Source organism: Spea bombifrons, chromosome 4, assembly GCF_027358695.1.
Source record: "Spea bombifrons isolate aSpeBom1 chromosome 4, aSpeBom1.2.pri, whole genome shotgun sequence".
Classification (NCBI taxonomy): Eukaryota; Metazoa; Chordata; class Amphibia; order Anura; family Pelobatidae; genus Spea; species Spea bombifrons.
This window is the reverse complement of record NC_071090.1, coordinates 78,523,071-78,546,228: the sequence shown is the minus strand read 5'-3', so window position 1 is coordinate 78,546,228 and position 23,158 is coordinate 78,523,071. Positions and strand designations below refer to the sequence as shown.

Below are 23,158 nucleotides of genomic sequence, written 5' to 3'. Positions count from 1 at the left end.
AAACTGTTGTTTTAAAGTAGTTATTGTTTCTTGTTCCATTTGCAACAGTAATATCTTCGGATCTAAATCTTGCTACCGGGGAAGAATACATTAAGAATATATCTGGAAAGCCACATTTTTGAGTGTTTCTCTGGGATATTTGCAATTTAACCTATTGAATGCTTTTTCAGCATCTAAAGATAAAATTAAGCAAGGGATGTTATCGTGTTATCGTAGAACACTCCAGAGGATAACAAAATCTATGTTCATGTCAAGTCCTGCCTAACTGTATTTTACTAATGTCAAAATACAGAATTTAACAGATATCTAATATTTTGAATATGATGTTTTAATGTAATACCATATTGTTTTCTAATGTCTTTTCAGACAAAAATAAAGGGAAAAGAGAACAAAAAATATTATAACCTTCTTAAAGGTCAGTGATTTCTGTAAAATAGTATATATATATATTTATATATATAGTGTGACAGAACACTGTAGATATAGAGCCATAAATTATGTCACATTTTGGGATCTTAAGCATGGTCCTCTTGGGCAATAAGGCTGAGAAATACAGAATTTCAGTAAACTGTATATTTTTATTTACTGGTGCACAAAACAAAAATCCCCAAAACAAAATCATAAAAAATAAAGCGTAGCTCTCATTGCCGCTCTCTCTGGCTGTACTTTGCTGGACCTCAGGCTGACCAAGTCAGACCCAATTAAGCCAGGCTCTGGAAAAACTCCCCCAGACAAAAAAAAACACAGATCCAGGCAGGTAATGCCACACTTGGTCCAAGGATTGTCTCTAGGCCTTCTCTTTGCCCTGGGACAACAGGGAAATTCCTTTCCCCCTCAACAGTCTCTGAGATTGTTAGGCTTCAGGTAGTTTTAATGCTCAGCACCTGTGCTGTGTAATTGATATTATATTGCATGCTCTGTGGTGACTTCAGAGCTAAGTGTTTTTTTTCCCCTTTCTTTTGACAGAAGGCAGTATATGCTCCAGTTGACAAGATGTATAGAATACACATCTATATATATATATAAAATTTGTATGTATTATATGTATACATGTATATATTTATCATACGTAACATATTGTTATGTTTCATGCACATAAAGCCAAGTTGTAAGGAAAAAAGGGACAGTTGGCACCTATGTTTTTATATTTACACTATTAATGGAATAAATAATTCACTTTATCTAAAGGCTGTACACCTAATATTATATTCTATATTTTTACAGCAGTAAACTAATGCATATCCCACATGTTTGACTACTAAAAACCCCTCATCTTATAAACTATTCAAAATGTACTTTATTTTAGCTTTGGAAAAAAAGGATAATTTATTATCACTTTTGGCAGTCACTGGGTATGATGATGTTTAAATGGATATTTCCTCCCTCATATTCTTCTTTAGCTGACCTGCGGTAGCACTTGGCATCTTCATGTTCTGTTACATTGCTACCCTCCGGTGTATTTTATTGCAAATGATCCCGTTTAACATTTCACTGTGTTTAACATTTATATTTTTTCATTAGTACTCCCACTTTTGCCTTTCTACCCCAGACTGGCATATTTAATACATCACTTGGCATGGAACATATCCTGCCCATACAAACATCCTTTTTAAAAGCATATTACAATACGACTCAATTTCATTGAGGTTCCAAAGTATAATCAGTGGAAATGTAACTCCCTTCCTTACAAAAAGCAAGTACTGTTTTTCCAGATTCAATCTTATTTGTGGAAGACTAGGCACTTTTATATGAAACTGATATCTTAGAATGATTTCCTGAATGTAAAATACAAGTTCATATGTCACTTTACTGTTAATTGTCATGTTGGACTTCTCCAACCCTAACGTGCCCTGGTTGGGGGAAGGAAAAAAGAAGTGGGAGCCTTGCATGAAAGTTATTATAACATAAATATTACAGCGTGTAATATACTTCTTACTTTATGAACAGGTATTGTACACTGAATTATACAACATGAACCCAATGAAATGCCATTTAAACAGAGAACTGTTTAGGCTAGTATAAGCCACCCATCTAAACCACAGCGGACTCTCAAAGCCACAGAGAAAAAGAAAACATAGCACACTGGCCTAAAATTCCCCTCTAGTATTTACTAAATATCACCATATCTGCATTAATTAGTATGGAGGGTATTATATACCTGGTAAAACTACACAAAACACACTCCAACAATACAATGCTATTTCTGCATAGTTGATCCCACTATCTTCCCTATACTTCTGCTGAACCCAGCCTTAAAGAACTGCAGGATGCCTGAATGGATTGGATTCACGGAACCTGTGATAGTAGTAAGCAGCCATTAGGTAAGTTATAGAGCAATGGTTGTCGTTGAATGAAGCAAGTTTATTTTGTATCAGTGTTCCCAACACTGTCTCTCCAAGTTAAACAAAATATGGATATACCACTCAGAGAACCCTACTTGGCTTCTGCTGAAATATAGGCTTATACAATCTTGCTTATTAAGTAATGAATGATTAGCAAATATATATCTTATGATTAGGTGTTGAAGAAGTTCAAAATGATAATTAGCAATACATTCAGGAAATACTTTGGAGGTATTGGTTTCAAAAAAAAGTGCAAAGAGGAAGGGAGTTACTTTCCACTAATTATACTTTTAGAACCTCCGTTAAGTTGTTGAGTTGCACCGTCAGTAATTTGTTTTATTGGTAAATGGATTTTGTTTACGTGAAATGGCAAAAATTTCGGTTTGAGCATGAGAATAGCCAGCCGGCTTGCATCCATTCTCTTGTTATTTATCGCTGGTCTGGTAACGTCATTTGTTTTGCGTTTTATCAGCTTGTTAGCACCAACACACTTGTTTTAGGTTGCAATACCAGAGAAAGCCCACACTCTGGGGACATATAGAAGGATTTATGAGACTGCAGCTGTAAGACTTTATTGTTTTCTAAATCCAGAAGAGTCCTTGCTGCCGTTTTGGTAAACTTAAAAAGAAAATAATACACACGGAAGAAAAAAAAATGTTATATATATAGTCTCAGAGAAGTTTAAGTGCGGTTTACTACGTTCTTAAGTTAGAAAAGTGGTAGCTATAATCAATAAAAAAGAAAGTTATTTTAAAGTTATGGCCATTAGACAGTGGAAATTCAGAGACTTAGGTGCTGTGTAACTTTGCTTTAGTCATTTACTACCTGGAAACTCTAGTGATGGCCTCTGCCAAACACACAAAACTGGAGGGCCTAAAATAAACACACACAGTATAAAATACTGAGTGGGGTTTTTCTTCTCTTAAACACCAACTGACTGAAAAGATTTCCTTGTCCATAAGTTCACCTTTCTTTGCCATATACGTTGAACATAAACCCACAGCCCTTTAATTTTACACAACAAACAGCAGCATGAAAACAGGCTCTGTAGAGAGGGATTTGAAACCATGACTGCAGCTGGCTTCTAGTAGCATTAGACCACGTAAGATTGGTATCCCTATCTCTTCTGCCCAGTGTGTGTTCAGCCTCAGTAAATTAAAGTGTCTTGATATTATATGATAGCGTATTTAGTAATGACGACGTCCACTAAACATAATTTTCTTTGATACAACTCCTGTAACGAATGGCGGGGGGAAGTGAAAGGTACCGAAAAAATATTGAAGCCTAATGCTGCTGAGTGTTACCTTTGTCCTGTTCATCTGGATCGCCTGAATAATAACTTATGTTAAAAGGTGATCCTGAAGGCAAGAAAACCGCTGAACATAATGGGGAAAAAACATGTACAATGTATTTATTTTCTACTCAACATAGCCATCAGTTCCTCTCAAACTCATAAGTAAAGAATCTAGCGTCGGACTCGGCTATTTGACCCAATGCTCCAGACCACAAGCCTCTTAAGTCACATAATACAGCTCAAAGGAAAGAGGTTTCATAAATCCTTTCACTCGGAAACCCAGAACAAATGTATGAATTAGTGAGGATAGCTGTAAATCACATAAAACACATCTGTTTTATGGAGCTTTCTTTTCACTTACTTGAGAACTCTTTCTAGATTTATTAAACGTTCAGGTTTATTTATATTACAGGTCATTAAAGAAACAATTACAGAGCCATAACGTCTACATACATTAGATGATACAGTAACATTTTCTACATCAGGGGCGTCTAACTGCAGGCCTCAATGGTAAACTGTAAATCCTTGCTTTGAACACAAGGCGATTTAGTCAATTCAGCCATATTGTTTAAGTTGCCAGCACTCAAGCAGGGATATCCTCCAGATTCGGACCTGGATTTATCTATGGAAGCATACAGTCTGACACCCCCACTATATTCTTAATAACCTAAGAAATAATGGGATTTCAATAAGGCAATGCTTTGACGCCGACTAGTAAAATACACTATGAAATAAACATATTAAAAATATATATAAATATATATATATATATATTTCTGAATCTCCTGTGCGCCCCTCATTAAGCTTGACTAAAATGTTCCTTAGACAAGTGAACTGAAGAGGACCTAGCAACTAAAGACTCTTCTATGGATAGCATACGTTTACAAACCATCTGCACAGACCATAAATAGCATCTTAAAGAGGGTAGTAGAGAACTGAAATAGGCATCAAGAACTCATCTTTAAGGCAAACCGAGATAAAGAATTAAAACATCCCAGACAGAATAAATATAGGTACACAGTAATCTGATCGACCATACTAACGGGCTAATTATTTTTTTTAAAGTTATGATCTATGTCTCAGTTTTAAAAGTTACACTATGTTTTTAATTAATTTCATAATTTTACTACCCTAACAAACAGGGCTGGATTTCCTTCTAAAACCATGTTAGCACCAAACCCCATGGTCTGTTTAGAGTCATAACACGATGACTATATTTTAGGATTTATTTGTTCACAGTACCCTTAGCAAATTTTCCATATAAACTAATCCAGAAAATGCAGATCGTACTAGGCTGCCGCTAGGTATTTAAATGATTGGTCTGGATGCAATTATTATCCTACAAAATGCCTTTGTGAACTGGGCAGGATTTATGTGAAATTACTTGGAAGGGACTCTACTGTTCACCTGTGCCAATCTGAAAAAGAAAGTTGCAAATTGTCATTATTGTGATGTTATTGATAGTAACAGGAACATTATTTCAGATTTTACAGTCATCCTAATGGTACTCCATTTGTTTTATACTCACAAGAAAACCCGGCTCTTGAAAAAGTCAATAATGAAACCAAAGCCTGGAGTGTGTCCAATAATTGCGGAGGTGGGAAGGGAGAGATTATTTTTTCATACAGATTTAGAAAGATAAATGTAAGAGATGGATTGCGAATAATATTAATTTCTAAACGGATTTAACAAAAGGACCAAAGGTTTTTCCTGTGGCTTGCCTTTAATATTTTCTAAAGCTGTACAGCTACATACACACTTAAGAACCTTACAAACACGGACTGCTTACGTCAGTGAATACATAGGAATATTGAATAATTGGATCCTTAGCGCTGAACAAATATTTGCCGATGTGGCCATTTTGTAACCCAGCTGCTGCATGAATCCAAATGTTGTTCCTCCTCTAAACCACAAATCTGGTGGAGCTAAGTAACTTTCAAAAGGATTGATGAAGCATGTTTGATGGTACAGAAATAGGGATTTGTGGGTGTGTTAGGGCCAAATTACAAAACCTAGTTAGAAGGACTTCAAAAGAATGAAAAAAGGAATAAACACCAGGTAAGTGAATAGAGATAAAAATATAAAAATATATATATACTCTTCCTCACAGTACTGCCGCGGCCCAAGATAACACTCCTCTCAGTGTTCAACAGAAGACAATACAAACATAGGGGCGCATGTACATGTGGGAAAAAAGAAAAATAATAATAATGTAATAATGTATGATACCAAAAAATTATATGTAAGTGTTGTGAATGCACTCACAGAACGTAGAAGGTAAACAGGCTCTTCAGAATAAAATGTTGCTTTTATTTCTTCATATTTCTAAAACATCCAAATAAAAGAGAGAAAAAACCAATAGTGCAGTATTTTCTTATAATGGTTTAAGAAAAGTTGGATTGCACTTACAGGATAGTCGATAAAATCAGGCACTTCAGTATAAAGTCCACGGGTACAAATGAGAAATCCTTTGAATGGTCCTCAACGCGTTTCGCCTTTCGGCTTCCTCAGGAGAACAATAAAAGGTTATATCCGCAATCCGCGGATATAACCTTTTATTGTTCTCCTGAGGAAGCCGAAAGGCGAAACGCGTTGAGGACCATTCAAAGGATTTCTCATTTGTACCCGTGGACTTTATACTGAAGTGCCTGATTTTATCGACTATCCTGTAAGTGCAATCCAACTTTTCTTAAACCATTATAAGAAAATACTGCACTATTGGTTTTTTCTCTCTTTTATTTGGATGTTTTAGAAATATGAAGAAATAAAAGCAACATTTTATTCTGAAGAGCCTGTTTACCTTCTACGTTCTGTGAGTGCATTCACAACACTTACATATAATTTTTTGGTATCATACATTATTACATTATTATTATTTTTCTTTTTTCCCACATGTACATGCGCCCCTATGTTTGTATTGTCTAGAAGGACTTCAAAACAGACCCGGTTTCAAAGAAAAATATATTAAAAATCATGGTATATGAAGTTCATGAATAGATTTAGCTATAGTCATATAAAACATCTCATTTTAATTGAACTGAAAAATAAATGGTTTTTTTTATGTTAATACAGACTGTTCTAATCAACTATCTGTAAAGGTTATATGAATAACTTTAAGAAAGGATAATGTTACAGGAGAACGGGCAAGCGGAAATATCATATTTAGTGCAAAAATAATCAAATACCTCATCTAGAAGTTGAATGTATGTGCTAGAATCTTTAATACCAAGGAATATTTACCATCCCTTGTTAGCCTAAATATAGAGAAAAAGTAACTCTAAAGTAATGATGCTTCCTAAGTAGCCAACAGCAGTACCAATGAAAAATAGCCATGCATATTTTTTATATTTTCATTTATGAAAGTTTTAAGATTCTGAAAAAAGGAATTCAATTGGTATCAGAGTTTTTGCAAAGGAAAATGGTGAATAATAAAGAATTTTACCCTAATGGACCACCAGATTCACGCCTAGCTTGCATATGTTGCAGTCAAGACATGGCACATATTTCCGCCATTTGTCAATTTATTACAGTGCTGTTTTGTCTGCATTCTTTTTGTTAAAGGACGTCAGCTTATTAACAAAATATTTTTACAAGGCAATATGTAAATTGCACCAAATAAAATTTATGGTAATGAACATTATAGTCCAGTTATTAAAATAAATAAATGTGATATAGATGGGAAAAGACAGTGTAAATGACACATTCTTCCTGGAAATGATAAGGAAAGATACACTTAAATAAGCCAACCTGGCCAGAAGGTAAATAGGCAGTTATCTCATTATTATGCATCTGAGCATCAGTTTCTTAGGGCAAAAATATGGTCTCGGTTTCTTAGCCATTTCATAATGAATGAAACTACCATCTGTGTTAGGAATACGGCCAATGAAATGTGTTCAAGAAGCTTCTTAGGGTAGTGAGCATGACTGAGAAAATGACTACAAATGTATTGATTGTTCCACATATAACATAAAACAGAGCTGTTTATTGGTGAGACGGTGAGTTTGCAAGTGAGCTGGAAAAAAATCAAAGATCAACTTGTCCCTTCTTGATGAACAAACACAGAAAAGACCAACAGGTGGCTCTCACAAGATCCTTAGCTATCCTTTCGCTGGTCAACCCAGATATAAAATACGTGTTTATTTTGTAATTAAGTAGTTACAGATTTACCAATTTGGAAGACATACTATAATTGTGAAATAAAGCTGCGGTAATAGCCCTATACAAAATACCCGAATGCCTCTTTGGTGGCACACCAAGCAGAAGGTTATGTCACATGTTCAGTGGTCAGGTTCACATGGGCATTTGTGTATACATATTTAACAACAACAAAGCATTTAAAAAGAATACATTTAATTTAAACAAATGCAGAACGGCGACCCAGGGAGAAATCTGCCATCTGCCAGTCAGTTACAATGTTTCTTTCGGAAGCTATATTACAATGAGCTTTGCTGCATGCAGTTTTCTGAATCAACAGCTTTTCTCAATGTGTGGAAGAAAAATGACATAGGAGAAGGGAACGTGATTTTTTGGTGAGAATCAAAATGTTATCTTACCTTGAACTCTATGGGAGGTGGACGGCATCTGGACTACCAAAATGACATACGTGCAGAATTATGACCAAGAGAAAATATACATAGCTGCCAACTGTACAGAGTGTACAGGGACAAAACCAGGCTTATTGGTTACTACAATTGATGTTCTGATAATTGAATTGTGCAACAGCGGGCTGTGGATCCATGAAAGAAATGTAGACTGAGTATTCTAAGAGTGGAACATCCCATTGAGTCATAATACATCCCAGGTAATATGGACAGAGAATGACATGTTACAAAGCACTCACCTACAGTGTAAAATCACACGCCTTGGTATTCAAAGCGAGGATATAGGTATAAACTTACATGAATTCAGATATAAGGCAAAGAGTGTAGTATAATTATATTTCCATCAGTTAGAAACTGGTCTTGCCACTGTAACACAACTCAAACTGTGAGACTTTAAACACAGCCTGACGTATGTTATCAAAACAGAGGTGCATATATTGTAACATTCTTCTAGAGCAGACACCATCTAGGGAGCTGCATTTAAAAAGAACCTTGTCAGGCAAGTAGCCAAAAGTCACAAGGCCACCATTTGAAGCAGGAGTGTTTTTGAAGTGGTGAGAGTTGACGATGAAAGAAGCAGCAACTAGCAAAACACCTGCAACAATGAAACCATTCTCTATACCGCAGCACACAGAGGAATTACAGACAATGCAACCGCTCGCATGCATTTGTGTGTGCTTTTACATGTATTCAATGGCATGCACAGAAAGATGTGTAACTTTAGTTTCAACTTTGTAAACATGTTGGAATTAACATTACAAGGTGGTACTAAACACCTCCAAAATTACAAATGCAAGCACAATTCATTTCCAAACCTTCTATATGATATAATGAATACTAACAAAGGACGGCAAACTGGCATACGTCACATAGAACAGCAGATACGTGATATACTTCATTTTGCAAAAAGGGCCAGACTGGCAAAGACAAGCCCACCCTGATGATGTACGGCCGACGGTTATGCTGAAGTAATGTGCGGCAGAGCATAACCAGCTGCAGCCTACACACAGCAGCAACTAGTCGGCACTACAGTGTTGACCAGAGAGTCAGATGCTAGATGGCCAGTCTGGGCCTGACTTGCAAACAACTGCAGACCACATCGGCCATGTTTTCCAGGACATGTATACGTTTTTCATATTGATGGCCACCACAGGTAAACTTTTTCCCTGCAGTAGGTGGGATGTATAGACTTATGGAAGTAAACCAATTAGTCAGTTATACATCCCCCATACCGCAGGGCAGCACTTTATCCGGGCTGGTCAGTAATATGTAAAAATTATATGTGTCCTGGAAAACATGGCTGATGTGGTGACCCTAGTAAACTGCATACTGCAAAGCACTGCAGGCCGTGCTATGTTTTATGCAGCAAAATACTGTAGACTGTGGTATACTTTATTCTGCAAAGTACTGCAGAAAGTGGTATACGTCATACTGGAAAGTACTGCAGGCCAGGGCCAGTTCTAGACCAAGTGCCACCCCAGACAATGATATTCACTTGCATGACCCCACATTCTTTTACATAGATAACATTATTATTAAGGCCTAGCAGGGTGGTGCCATGAAGAAGCCATACAGAGAAAGGTACAGAGCAATTGTTTCTTATGCAACGACGCTGCAGGAGGGTCAGGCAGACAGGGTACATCAAATCTAGGCACAGGAGCTCTGTAAATGATCTCCCCATCTCTCTTCTTTCTCGTTATCTGTCCCCTTTCCCGCAATCTCTACCCTTTTTTGATATCTCTCCCATTTGTCCCTCTCTATTTCCTTCTTCTTAACATTGTGATATTGTGGTGGGATCACAATGTCTGTTCCTACAGACCTCTGTTTCAGTGTTCCCTTGGGATATGACAGGGAGTACAGAAACAGATCTACAGGAACAGACCTTGTGCTTGCTTCATTTAGGGCCTCTGGAGAAAGCTGACGGGGTAACTGATACCTACAACGCATGAAGCTTTTGTTCAAAACAGACTGTAATAGCTGCTGTGCTTCTACTACCAGGTCGCATAACATCACATTATGTGACCCCATTGAGCTCTGACTCTAGTCCAGTTTGGATGCTTAAAGGGGTGCCTGGGTGTTGCAGCCCCCGCTGATTAAGTCGTCCCAGGCAGATGCCTGAGCCGTCTGTTACTAAGAACAGCCCTGCTGCAGAGTGTGATATACAGCATACTACAAACTCTGTGATAGTCTGTGATATACTGCATAAAGCATAGCACTGCAGATTGTGATATATTTCATACTGAAATGCACTGCAGATTGTGATATACTGCATACTGAAATGCACTGCAGATTGTGATATACTGCATACTGAAATGCACTGCAGATTGTGATATACTGCATACTGAAATGCACTGCAGATTGTGATATACTGCATACTGAAATGCACTGCAGATTGTGATATACTGCATACTGAACTGCACTGCAGATTGTGATAAACTGCATACTGAAAAGTACTGATACTGCTGAGTAGTACATACAGTGATTTACTAGAATGTACTAAATAGTGTGAAATATACTGCACATTGTTATGTATAGTATACTGTTATTATTTTCTAATTCCATTATATGCACTGAATACAATGTGGACCATCCTGATGCCCGGGGGGGGGCAGCATGGGCTACAGTGGGCTTCGACTGTTGTGTTGAGGAGGGGTAGGCTTTTTGGCGGGAAATTTGTGGGTGGAGTTGGGGGTAGAGTATATAAGTGGCTGTTTTCCCAGGCTCAGGAACCATTCTTGTGGTAAGCTTACCTGGTTGCATGTTTCACCCTCCCTCCCTTCCTTTATTTTGTATGTTGGTTTGTGTTGTTTTGTCACAGTCTGTAGGGCGGCAGCTTGCCAGGTATTCAGGGGGTTAATGTGGTGGTAAGTGAATTGTTGGTAACATCTGGTGAGATGTTCTTGGCTGTCGGTGCTGGGAACCTCAGGTCAGGGTGGGAGCATCCGGGTATGTCCCTTCCTTAAGTGTTATTTGGTTATGGTACCTGGATTACTTGGCAAGCTTGGTGTGTTCATTGTGTTTATTGTATATATTTACATGTTTGTGTTTTGAGTCATTGTCCTTGTTAACGCACCTATGTTTATTGTTTCAGGTTTTGGCGTGACAATCAACCATTTCAGAGGAACCATCATATGTAACATTAAATTATTTTAAGAGCATGGAATAAGTAGTCAAGTAAAAATAAAACCTGTAGTTCTTCTGGTGTAGTAGACAAAATTAATATAATGAGTGTTTTCCCAGTCTATACAGACGGTGTGGCATGGTACCATATGAAGTACAATGTCCTTTCCATCATTTAGCAGTAATTGCTTACAGAAAAGTGAAATCTAAAATCTTAAGGGGCCTCAGTTTTAAGACAAGCCATTAAATATCACTTCTAAGCTTTGCATGATATCCTAAAAGAAATGTATTCTTGTATGTTTAGTGCAGGGAATTATTTTCTTGAGATAAATAAGGTATGTACTTATAAGATTGTTTAGGGATAGGGAGTGGAAGTTCCCATTGGGATGACTACATGTATCTGTCTGTACCTGTTAATCTCCTGCTCCTCATACATTGCATTGGAATGATCAAGGCCCAACGGGAAATGTAGAAGAGAACTCTGACAGAGGCACAGCTTTCCATGCTGACCACTAAAGAACCACAGACTGCCTCATTGAACCACACCACCCACTCCTTGTAGAGATGGTAATAGAAATGTATTTTGCTATAAATAACAACTTTACATACAATTAATGGCGTTCAAGCAGCCAATCAGTGGCAGAAATAGTTGGACTATGGAGGAGGAGGGCAGCTTCTGCTGCAGGGCTGTCTCTTCTGTGTCGGGTACATTTTTTAATTATTCTTTCTTTAAGTAGCACAGATGAAGTCTCTTTTTTATAGCTACTAGAAAAAGTATTTGCCCCCTCTCCCTATTTCTTCTATATTTGCTTCACATTTCACATTTTAATGTTTGAGATCATCAAAATAATCTTAATATAAGGCAAAGACAGTAAACTAAAAAAGGGAATAAACTAAAAATACAGCTTTTAAGTGATCATTTCATTTACCGAAGGTCAAAATCTATATCACCCTGTGAAAAAGTAACTGTCCTCTTAAACCTAATAACTGGTGGTGTGGCCCTTGGCAGCGATAGCTGCAGACAATATTTTGTGATAGCTGGCAATGAATCTTTTACATCACTCTGGAATAATTTTGGCCCCCTCTTCTTGGCAGAATTATTTTAATTGAGCCACTTTCGCGAGTTTTCGAGCATTGACTGCCTTTTTAAGGTCACGCAACTCAATCAGAGTCAGGACTTTAAGGGACAGAGGGACCGCCAACTCTTTTTGCGATTTTGCAGTAGCACAAAATATTCTTGTATTTAATTATTATACATTTTTTTAAAAACCCTTTTGAGCATAAGAACAAACTTTTTGTTGGAAAAAGGTAATGCCAGTTACGTTTTCTATTAAATCATAAAAGCCAAAGTATGCGCCATGTGTTACACATTACAGGCTCAGAAGTGCAGAACATGTATGTCTACAAGACATCTACTGTGACAACTCCTTTCCAGATTAGCTTGTAACTGCATTTTATTGGTCTTTTTCTTCCTCGGGTAACAGCAACATGTGGCAAATACTACAGATGTACTGCTTTAAATTTCCTCCTACCAGCATCATTGCGTTTTATTTGCTAGTAGGGGGTGAAAAACATTTTCTTTCTTAAGAAGAATTACTGTGTATGTGAAATGAATATGCCCTGGTATGTTAAGGGCTTCATTCCAGTAGAATTAACTGTTGTCGTAAAATGAGGCAGAACACATTATCTAGGAGGGTCAGACGATCTACTCAACTAAGTATCCTCTAGAAAGTTAGAGAATATAAAACCCAACTGTCAATAAAGAACATTATACAAGGCTTAGGGATTCTCCCGTCTTGCTAAAGTTTGAAATAATGTTCTTGTGAAACACCCACATGTGCAGTAACAATCTCTGAATGTATTTCCCTGACCATTGGGTAAAGTAATTCAACCCAGCAGGCAACCGACATGCTGACGACAGGTAAGCACCTGAAATGTGTGTGTGTAGGGGGGGGTCAACGCTATTTAGTAGATCTGACAAAACACTATATATAGAGAGAAAGCATTACAGACAATAAAAAGGGAGAGGGCAACACAGTGAGGTAACTTAAACATGCATGGGAAAGGCATATGGTTTCAGGGTTTTATAGCAGGGGAAGAAGAGACAGACTAGATGGGCATATGTGCAGTCATTGCTTCTATAAAAATGAAACTGAGAGGGTTATTCTTTAAACTATGTGAAAATAAGTTAAGGGGAGACTCACTCATTAACAATGTGTTACAAAAAGAATCTCCTGTGGATAGGGGTGACTACTGTAGTCCCTCCATTATGCACACCTTATGTTTTATGTTAAAGATGCTAACAAACTCAGTTATAACTTACTTTAAGCTAGTAAAACAAAAGTAGCTACAAGTAGAGTGCTAGGTGAATTGTTCAGTATTTCCCAGCTTCCATGAGTTTTGTGGCAGAAAATTCACAGCTTACAACTCAGCTCAATGCTTTTCAAATAAGACATGAAGGGTTCTTAAGTTGCTGAAGATTAACCTTAAGATAAGGGTCTCTGTCAAAGATTTTAGTGACTGTTAAAAGATGACAATAATATCCATAGGATAAAATTTATTTTTTTTTTATTACAAAAACACTCCTTTGACCATTTCAGTGCTTTCTGAATTTCAAAGGTTTAATAAACCGATATTGGTTAAACTCTTTCATTGTGAAAAAATAATTAACATGACCATTTATTAACGTGCCCTTTGTTGATGGCACTTTAATAACTATTAGGCACAACAAATAAAAATGACCATGAGGTCACTGAAATAAAGTAACACTGTTGTTGCTGTTTTATGTTAACACATGAAAGGTTAATTTTGAAGGCCATGTTCACCCTCAAGGCAAATAGCTGCATCTTACTGGAAAGGGACATTCCACAGGGTCTAAATGGACAATAAGCCATAACAGACAGCTGGTCATCATTATGCTTGGAATATTCAGATATGCTGAAATTCACTGCAGGCAATGGTCACCAAGATACATCACAATCTTTATGAAATGGACACAGTGTGCCCCTAGTGGTCAGGAAGTAGTAAAATAAGTCAGAGCTGTATTACGGTATGTTGTGCTTTCTCACGGATTTATGGAGTCTTACATAATGTTTATTTTTGACAGCATATTAACAAGTAAAATGACACCATATAGAAAAACACATATAATGTTTTGCTGATTTACATTGTTATTTGAAAAAAATAAAGTTTGCCAAAAAATGTTCTATTTTTTTATATAACTAAAAAGTGAGTCAATTATATTTTATGTTAATATTTAATTTTAAAATTTTGGAGCAGAACAGCTGACTAAATGGAAAGTATATTTTAATAGCTACATACACTATATCTTCCTTATTATTCAACATCTTATTCCAGTGAGAACTAGTAAAAGAACATAAATTTACCATAAAATTGTCTTTAAGTTGGCATTATAAAAACATATGATTCATTCTTTGTTACAGTCTATATATGTATCTCTATACGTGGTTAGATGGTGACGCTGCTGTGAGGTGAGTAGATTTGATCCTGCTATGTTCAGTGAGGACAGGGGCTGCCATATCATGGGCAGCTGCATGGTACAGGGGGCTGCTCGAAGAGTGGGGCTGCTGGACAATGTTGTGTGTGAGGGAAGGGAGAATCTAAAGAAAATTGGAAGAAGAAACAGACCACAAGGGAAAAAAGAAAGGGAGGTGGGAAGATAAAAAAAGAAAGACAAAAAGGGGAGGATACTAATGCTAATAAACTTACAGAAAGGAAAAAAACAAGGAAAGGAAAGAGGTTCAGTATCTAGTGGTACTATCATGTAACACTGTTGGTAGTCAGAATGTGTTCCCTTTGGGAGTTACAGAGAAAACCTTTTAGTTGTGCCCTCTTCTGCAGCGACTCAAAGGATATGTCAGGAAAATAATGGTCTTAGAGTTTAGAAATGGAATAGTACTTGTGGGGAAAATAACATACAATAACAGAGTGGAACATAGAAAGAAGATTAGATCGGGCAGAATGTGTATAAATTAAGGATTTGGGAAATCAAGTTGAAGTTTAATGATATTATATAAGATGAGCCATAGGAAATAGGTACAGAAGGGATACACCTGACATATCACTTAAACTGATCCGTCTGCTAATGTCCCTGATATCTGATATAGGCAAGGTGCTTCTTTACATTGAACACTTTGGTTGTTGTCAAAATTAGAACATTTATAAAGTGTATTAATAAATGAAGGCTTGAGCATTAAAATCACCCCCACCCAGCCCTCATGGCAGATTGGAGATAGCCGGATGTTTATCTTTCAAGACCATACATCTTCAAGAAGGCTGACATTACTCCTAATTACATTGTAATCCATCGTAGGTCAGCAGCAGGGATATATAATAATGATAGGAAATCACTGCATATTCACATTTGGTACCAGAAACAACTGTAAAATATAGGGATTAATGTATTTGGGTGATGGATGCACTCTTAGCCCCTGCATTTCATGAAGCATTCTAATGCCAGCGCCATCATCCCCCCCAGCATATTGTTGGGCCTGTGGACCACTGTCCCACTCCATAGATCATTCCCTTAGTCAGCAGTAAATGTATGGAAACGACTAACCAATAGAGCAAACAACAGTACCCAGGAATGCCCTCTCTATTGGCGTTCCCTTAATCACAACATGCAGACTGAGTCTAAGGATATGCATGAAGCACTCTAATGCCAGTGTGATCAAACCCCCCCCAAGCATATTGTTGGACCTGTGGGCCACCGTCTCAATCCATAGATCATTCCCTTCGTCTGCAGTAAATGTATAGAAACGACTAAACAATAGAGCAAGAACAGTCCGCAGGAATGCCCTCTTTATTGGTGTTCCCTTAATCACAATATGCAGACTGAGTCTAAGGATATGAGTAAGTTGTATGACATACATGGTGTATGAGGACCGCAAAGGAACAGCAGAGCTGTCACCGTACAGAGGAATCCCCCTTCTGAACCAAAAGGGTGTGTGTAGGTGTGTGTAAAATAAAATAAGAAAGTGTAAAAAAAAAATAGGATCCTTCATGTTTATAAATAATAATAAATAAGTTACATCATGTAAACTGGACTCAAGATGTGTATGTATATGTGAATTTATGAGTGTGTATATGTGTGTATGAAATTGGGTATAAAATGAAGTAAGCAAGTCAAAACAAAACAGATTCAGATGTTACACATGCATACAAAAAAAATCATATTTCTACCATTTGTACTGGAATAAAAAAGTTGTATACCTGTCTACATTATGTCCCATTGTTTTTTTTAAATCACTGCGGGTGGAGTCAGCCGGTGAAGCTTAATGTGCCATCTGATGTAGATGCGTTCTCCAGCACATGGGCCACCTAAAGCTTACACTAACATAAGGGGTCACGCAGTGTCATATTCATATGCGCAAACTTCTATTCACACTTAGCAGCATTTTAAAAGGGGAGCTGCCCCCCACACACTGTAAGTCTTTCAGCGGGGCCCCACCATTTTTTGTTATGCCACTGGGTTAACTGTGTCACGTAACCTTAGACAAACCTCACTCAGCATGAAACAATATAAAAACTCCCAGCCTGTCCCATCATTAAACCTGCAAACGATACTACTTCATCCTAAAACTATTAAGTTGATCTTCATCTGTTCTGAAAATGACAAAAAAAAAACATAATTCCAAACTACCTCTCATTACAGTGTGCAAGGAGACCATTAATAAATCAGTACACAGTATCCAGATGTAAAGTAAGGCAAACAGTCATATCCAGCACAGTGGTGCACAACTCCAGTCCTCGTGAGGCGTAAAGAGGCCACAGTTTTTTGATATCCCACCTTGAGCACAGATAGGTCAATTAAAGAATCGCTGATATTGATAATTTCTGGCTTCTTTGTGGCCCTTGAGGACTGGGGTTGTGTGCCCCTTATGCAGAATAGGGGGCTCTGCTGCAATATCATAACACACTGAATCTAAGCCCAGATTGCTAAATATATTATACTGTTTAAAAGAGGAGAAAAATAAATACATTTTTGGCAAACATTTGGCATAGGTCGGCATTCTGAAAACAGATCCGGTTACAATGTACAACTAATGAAGCTGCATGAAAGGAAAATCTTAAGTACTGAAAACCAGCATCTTTTGACAAACTAAGGGGCCATGCATTATGGCATCCACTTTAATATTGTTCTCATTCAGTGACATTTGGTATTTCAGTATAATCGCCTGGCTCTAAGTGTTCTTCTCTGCAATACTAAGTTTTACAAGTGCAGATTGTGAACCCAAGTTACCCATAAACCTACCAACAAAATAGATAGCTTCCATTAGGATTTGAAAACATCACCACCATGACCTTACTTTCATTGACGCAACTAACTAAATTACAAAAATATAACCCTCCTATGGTTGTCATGGTAACCAAGCATCCAAAAATATTTAAAAATACATTATATTGCTATGTGTGTATAGATATTCAATTTTCAATTCCCTAACAATTGAAATATTGAAAATCATGAGCTGGATTCTCCACGAGATTCATCCCAGACTCAAAAGTTTCAGAAAGTTAAGAAAAGTTCCAAAAGTGACATAAAATTCTGTAATTTAATAATACAATGAATTTCCAATCTGCAATTTTCATTTTTTTTTATAACCCAATGTAACAAGAGCTATTCTTGTACACGTGCCAATTTATTATTAAATAATTGTGCCTGAATGTTACAAAAAATATATTATGAAAACACACCTTAATTATCAGTGACCAAAATAAACCTTTCTATAAAGTGATATATGAGTACAGTGCAAACTGATCTTTAATGTGAACGCCCTGTCTACATAGTATATTAAACAGTGTTGTCACAATGTAGAATATTTAGTATGTCAGAAAATATATTATTTATCTAAAAGACCAACTTTAGTTTGTCAGCGCTGATTTTAATCTCAAAGAGATTACCTTGAGCAACCAGGAAACAAATACATGATTAGTTTCTACAACATCTCAAAGGAACTTTGGGGGAGAAGAAAACTGACTTACCTCTAACCCAGGTTTTGCTAACAGTGTTTCTTGAAAGGAAAGGAACGTTAACAACAGGTAGCTGACAAACATTATCAAGTCAATGTCAAAGCTATCCTACAGGAACAAATCCGGCTGCCAAATCCTAACAGCTAACAGATGCACTTGTGCCTCAATATCTCAACACTGCAGTCCTGCTAAGGCATTAAACTCCCTTTTCACTCAGCCTCCAGTTTTCACTACAAGGAGCTTGCTTTCAGCTACAGCTCTCAAGACAACTGGAAAGCTGATCCCCACATGGAATATGTTCTCCTTGCTAGGGGAGGGGGAAAGAGCCAGCAGTAAGCTAGGGGTTGTAGTTCATCTAAAGCAAAAAAGAAGGGGAGGGACAGAAAGTGGTTCATGCCAAGTTATGCATTTGTTCCAGTTAAAAAAAAAAAAAAAAAGGTAACATTTCAAGGTATAATAAGGTTGTTAGGGATGCATTACAATATATGAATTACATGGGAAAAACATTAAAAAGAAAATTGTAAAAATTGTTAAACAGAGTATTGGGGAGATCGAAACAAAGCAGAGAAATAAATTCATGATTGCCATATTAAATCTATTAAAATAATAAATATGTTAAAGTTATGTGTTTTTAGAAATCTATTGTACATAAGCCCGATTATATTAGCAGTTAATTTAAGGTTTTAGCCATCTTCTGATCTGTGGTCCCACTGGGAAGTAGTTGAGTAATTCAAATTGATTCAGCCCCCAACTTTAAATGATCCCCTAAGACATTATTGGTAACATTTAAAAAAAAAAAAATATATATATATATATATATATATATATATATATATATATATATTGGTCAAGTAAACTAGTAACTCCAAATGTGTTCTCTCATGTAGGATAACTGTGTCCTGGATGGTTTCCATCCACAGACTTGCATTGAGGCCTCCATTGTCAGCAAACCCTAGTTTAAGCTATGGTCTTCTATCATGTTGCCTCTGTCTGTGTACTGGTTACTTGAATGTAGAAGGTGCCAAAGAGGAAAATTAGGGCTGCACCAAACACTAACAACAACAAACACTGGTAATTGGGGGTAAATATAATTTATAAAAACAACAAGGTATATAAAACGTACAAATTTTAGGAGGCCTTCAAATGTATTTACTTTTCCATTTCAGCAGGCTGGGGAAACTTTACATGTACTCTTCAGTGCTTTTCAGGAAGAAAGTTTGGTTCGAGAAAACTTTCAGATGCATATGTATGATTTGAAGACACTGTATACATTTTGTGTATGAATAAATGCACGTCTACATTGTTTATTAAACAGTGTTGTCACAATGTAGAATATTTAGTATGTCAGAAAATATATTGTCGTTACCAAACTTCAATTTCTACTAATTAAAAATAGTGCCGCAGCACAAGCAGTGTTTTTATGATGAAAAAGTAATAGTTAGACATTTTAGTGTTGATGTGAGAAACGCTCATCAGCTTTCCTGTGGTCTAGTTTGGCTCCACACTTTGGCTAGTACACCCACCTTCTGACACAATTAAATGTCAAATAACATATGTCTAATTAAAAAAAATAATAATTATTATTATTATTTGCTGCTGATATTTGATTCCATTTTATTCTGTCAACGGTAACAGAGTATATGTTCAAATGTGGATATTTCAGAATAGCAAATATCACTCCAATGCTACTTGCCTGGATAAAGAAATCTCATGGTGAAGCTATGAGTGGTTAATGAACTTGGACCTAACCAGAATCACTTTTATGCCAGATTATACAAACCTTCAAAGTTAACCCGCTAAGGAAGTTGTTGTGGCTGGGCCCCACTGTAACCTGCACTGAGAATGTCCCTTTGTGATTTTAGTCAAGTCAATGGCAGTTAATTTGGTACAATAAAACCAGATTAAGTTAATTTCAGCATCATAGGTCCCATAAGTGTCTAGCCAGAGTAAAATGCATCAAAAACATGTGCCCCTAAAAGATTATTTTTTTCAAAAATTCATGTCACTGATTACAGTGTAGAAAAACGACATACCTGCGCCTTTTGTCTTTTTTTGAAATGTAACCTGATTTTTCCAGCAATCTTATTTTGCTGGTTACATTCTCTGATAACATTAGATGTAAATTATGCAAAATTGTCAGCAGGAGTACTGGTTTGGGAGCGATCATTTCAGTTGCCCTTTAAGGATACTGGATGCGGTTTTTCAGGATGACAACAGGTACTGCGATCAGAAGAGGACATAAAGTTGAAACTTAAGTGATAACTAAATACCATGCCAGATATTATACTCTACGACGTACAGATAAAAAATGGCAAAGACTATGTGAGGGATCATACAAAGTATGATAAGTACAGTACGATTAATTTATAAGGAGATGGTATATATATAAATTATGAAGTTTAACAACAGATTATTGTTTGCGACTATGATAATTAATTGTTGCATGGATATATGGTGATATTGCTGACATATTTATTTTATACACAAACTATTTCATAAGAATTAAATTCATACATTCAATGTTCAACTGGGAACTGTACATTTAGACATGTGATATGGTATTATAAAAATAACACATGTTTTGATAGACGTCCTACCCCTTCCAGATGACAAAGGTTATTTCCTCTGTGTGTCTGTGTAATGATAACTAGGTTTCTTCTGAAGCAACTGCAGACATGTTTATTTGGTTCTAAACGTCTCACAGAGCGTCATCCTTTTATTTCGCAATAGGTCATGCTTTGTGACTATATTTTGTAGCACTGTATGTGTTATATCTCATAGTTATTTTGTAACAAGTAAAGATTGGTGTTAACAGGAGGGAAAAAAGTGAATGAGGCACTCTTTAGATTAGATTCGTTCTAACCCTATTGCTTGCGTTAAAACAAGTTTAACTTATACAGTGTTTTGGTTACTGAACTTGTCTACCTACTAAGAGCCATTACATAAGGGAAAATAGAAAGAACACCTGGACATTAAGAAAATGAATTGAGCTCCCTCAAGCTTTAACTGAATAGTTTTTGTAGCATTTCCCAGTTTTTAAATATGTCCATAAGTCACTTGAAAGAGAACTTTGTCTGCAGTTAAAGCCGCTTGATATCACAAAATAAATGGCCCATTGTTAGACACATATATTTCCATGATAGCGCAATCCGACTGTATATTAGCAATAGCTTTCCCATGTGAATTAGTATATTATGGATGAATGTCCATGATTTTCAATTGTATACATTAGGAACAGTCGGATATCTCCTGATTTTCTTTGGTTCCTAACTTATATGGTATATCAAACCCTCTAGGCTTTGATATACTATACCAGTATAGAGCATGTTAACATGCTGAACATCGCCGGTGTTGAAAAAGGAAGGGTTGAGATCCTCCTGCATGATTTAAGTTATTGTTCCATGTACTCTGCTGAATTTACCACTTTTTGTAACTAATTACTACATCAGAGCCATTTTTATGCTTGTAGCCTAGTCACTTCCTCTATCCAGAACGTACCGAGCGTGTTCTCCAACTGCTTATCTTGTCATGGTATGTTGGATATGGAGTCAATAATATCCTAGCTGCTTGGAAGTGTTGGGATGGTTAATGTACGTAACAGGTTAGCAAGTGGTGTACATGACCTGTAGAAATACTGAGCACGTGTAGGGAGCTTTCTTTAGGTCAGTCAAAGTCACCGCAATGAACCAAAAATATGGATTTTGTTTTGCATTAATATATACTTTTTTTTTGCATTAATATGTTTCAGATCAAACACACAGTTCAAGAGATTATATAGTAACCTTAAATACTGTGCATTTGATCGTCCAAAGATGACCTAACCTTCATAACAATAATTTGGCAGGAGAAAATGCTAGTCCTAGCCAACCTATGGACATCAAATACACATAAAAAAGCTAAGATAGCTAGACGTAACCTTCCTGGTTCTGATCTGCACTCAGATTTAATGTTTATTTTATTCCAGCATACCAAAATCAAATACAACTCTAACATTAACCTAATGAAAGTATCAGTTCTGTACTTTGACCATCAATAAAATGTACTAGGTCCATACAGTATGGCCAAAACAAGCAATTTGGGCGAACAAACAGTTGATATTTTCCACCTTTTGATATGGATTTTACTGTTCATTAAACTCACCAAGCTTGCCAGCTTGATGATTTGATATAAAGTTTGTAAGCACAGCAATTTATATCAGGGTCTAAAGAAGGGGAAAGAAAATTGGCTGGGATGAATGTTTCTCTTCTTTTGCTTCCAAATGCATTAACATCCACAGCATGCTCTACAATATACATTTCACTAACGCAACATTATTTGGCTTCGAACAGGCTGTGAACAGAGTAATAAGAGATTCATCTCAGTAGAGTTAACAGCAGACTGTATAACGCTGAATTAACACCAGGCGTCTTGCTGGCCTTATTTCTCCAAAAATATATAAAAGTTACTGTGTGTATGTTAGCATTTAGCCATAGTTACTCATGTCAATCAATATGTCTAGTGGATTAGCTATAGATAAATGAAGTGTTGACTTTATACTAATGCCTTTAAAGTCAAAGTTTTAAATGTGCAAAAAAAAAGCTGTTTTCTGTAATTTAGAAGTTTTACACAATAGGCTTTGGTTTTCAATGCTAACCAGGTCAACTTCTATGTTGGAAGTTTAGGTATCTTGACAGCTCTGCCTCTGCCCATGAATGTCATAAAAATAATGCAGATGAGTTATACTCAACCTTAATTTCTATATAAAGCAACATTAACCCAACTTTGTGGCTTGCATCAACTATTTTTCTTTTGTAAAAAGCACAGTCACAATG

The 23,158-nt window shown here is 36.6% G+C and overlaps 1 protein-coding gene across 2 annotated transcripts in view; it reads right to left on the bottom strand.

Annotated features, from left to right (window-relative positions):
- Positions 1 to 23,158, bottom strand: part of THSD4 (thrombospondin type 1 domain containing 4) — a 246,778-nt gene that overhangs the window by 72,186 nt on the left and 151,434 nt on the right. The window contains exon 1 of one of the 2 annotated variants that reach the window (XM_053461867.1): positions 18,360 to 18,647. The exons of the other annotated variant lie outside the window; for it this stretch is intronic. Coding sequence (XP_053317842.1) covers positions 18,360 to 18,431 — 72 coding nt within the window. The 5' untranslated portion in view covers positions 18,432 to 18,647. Of the gene's footprint in view, positions 1 to 18,359; positions 18,648 to 23,158 lie in introns of those variants that run through there. 2 annotated transcript variants of the gene reach the window in all.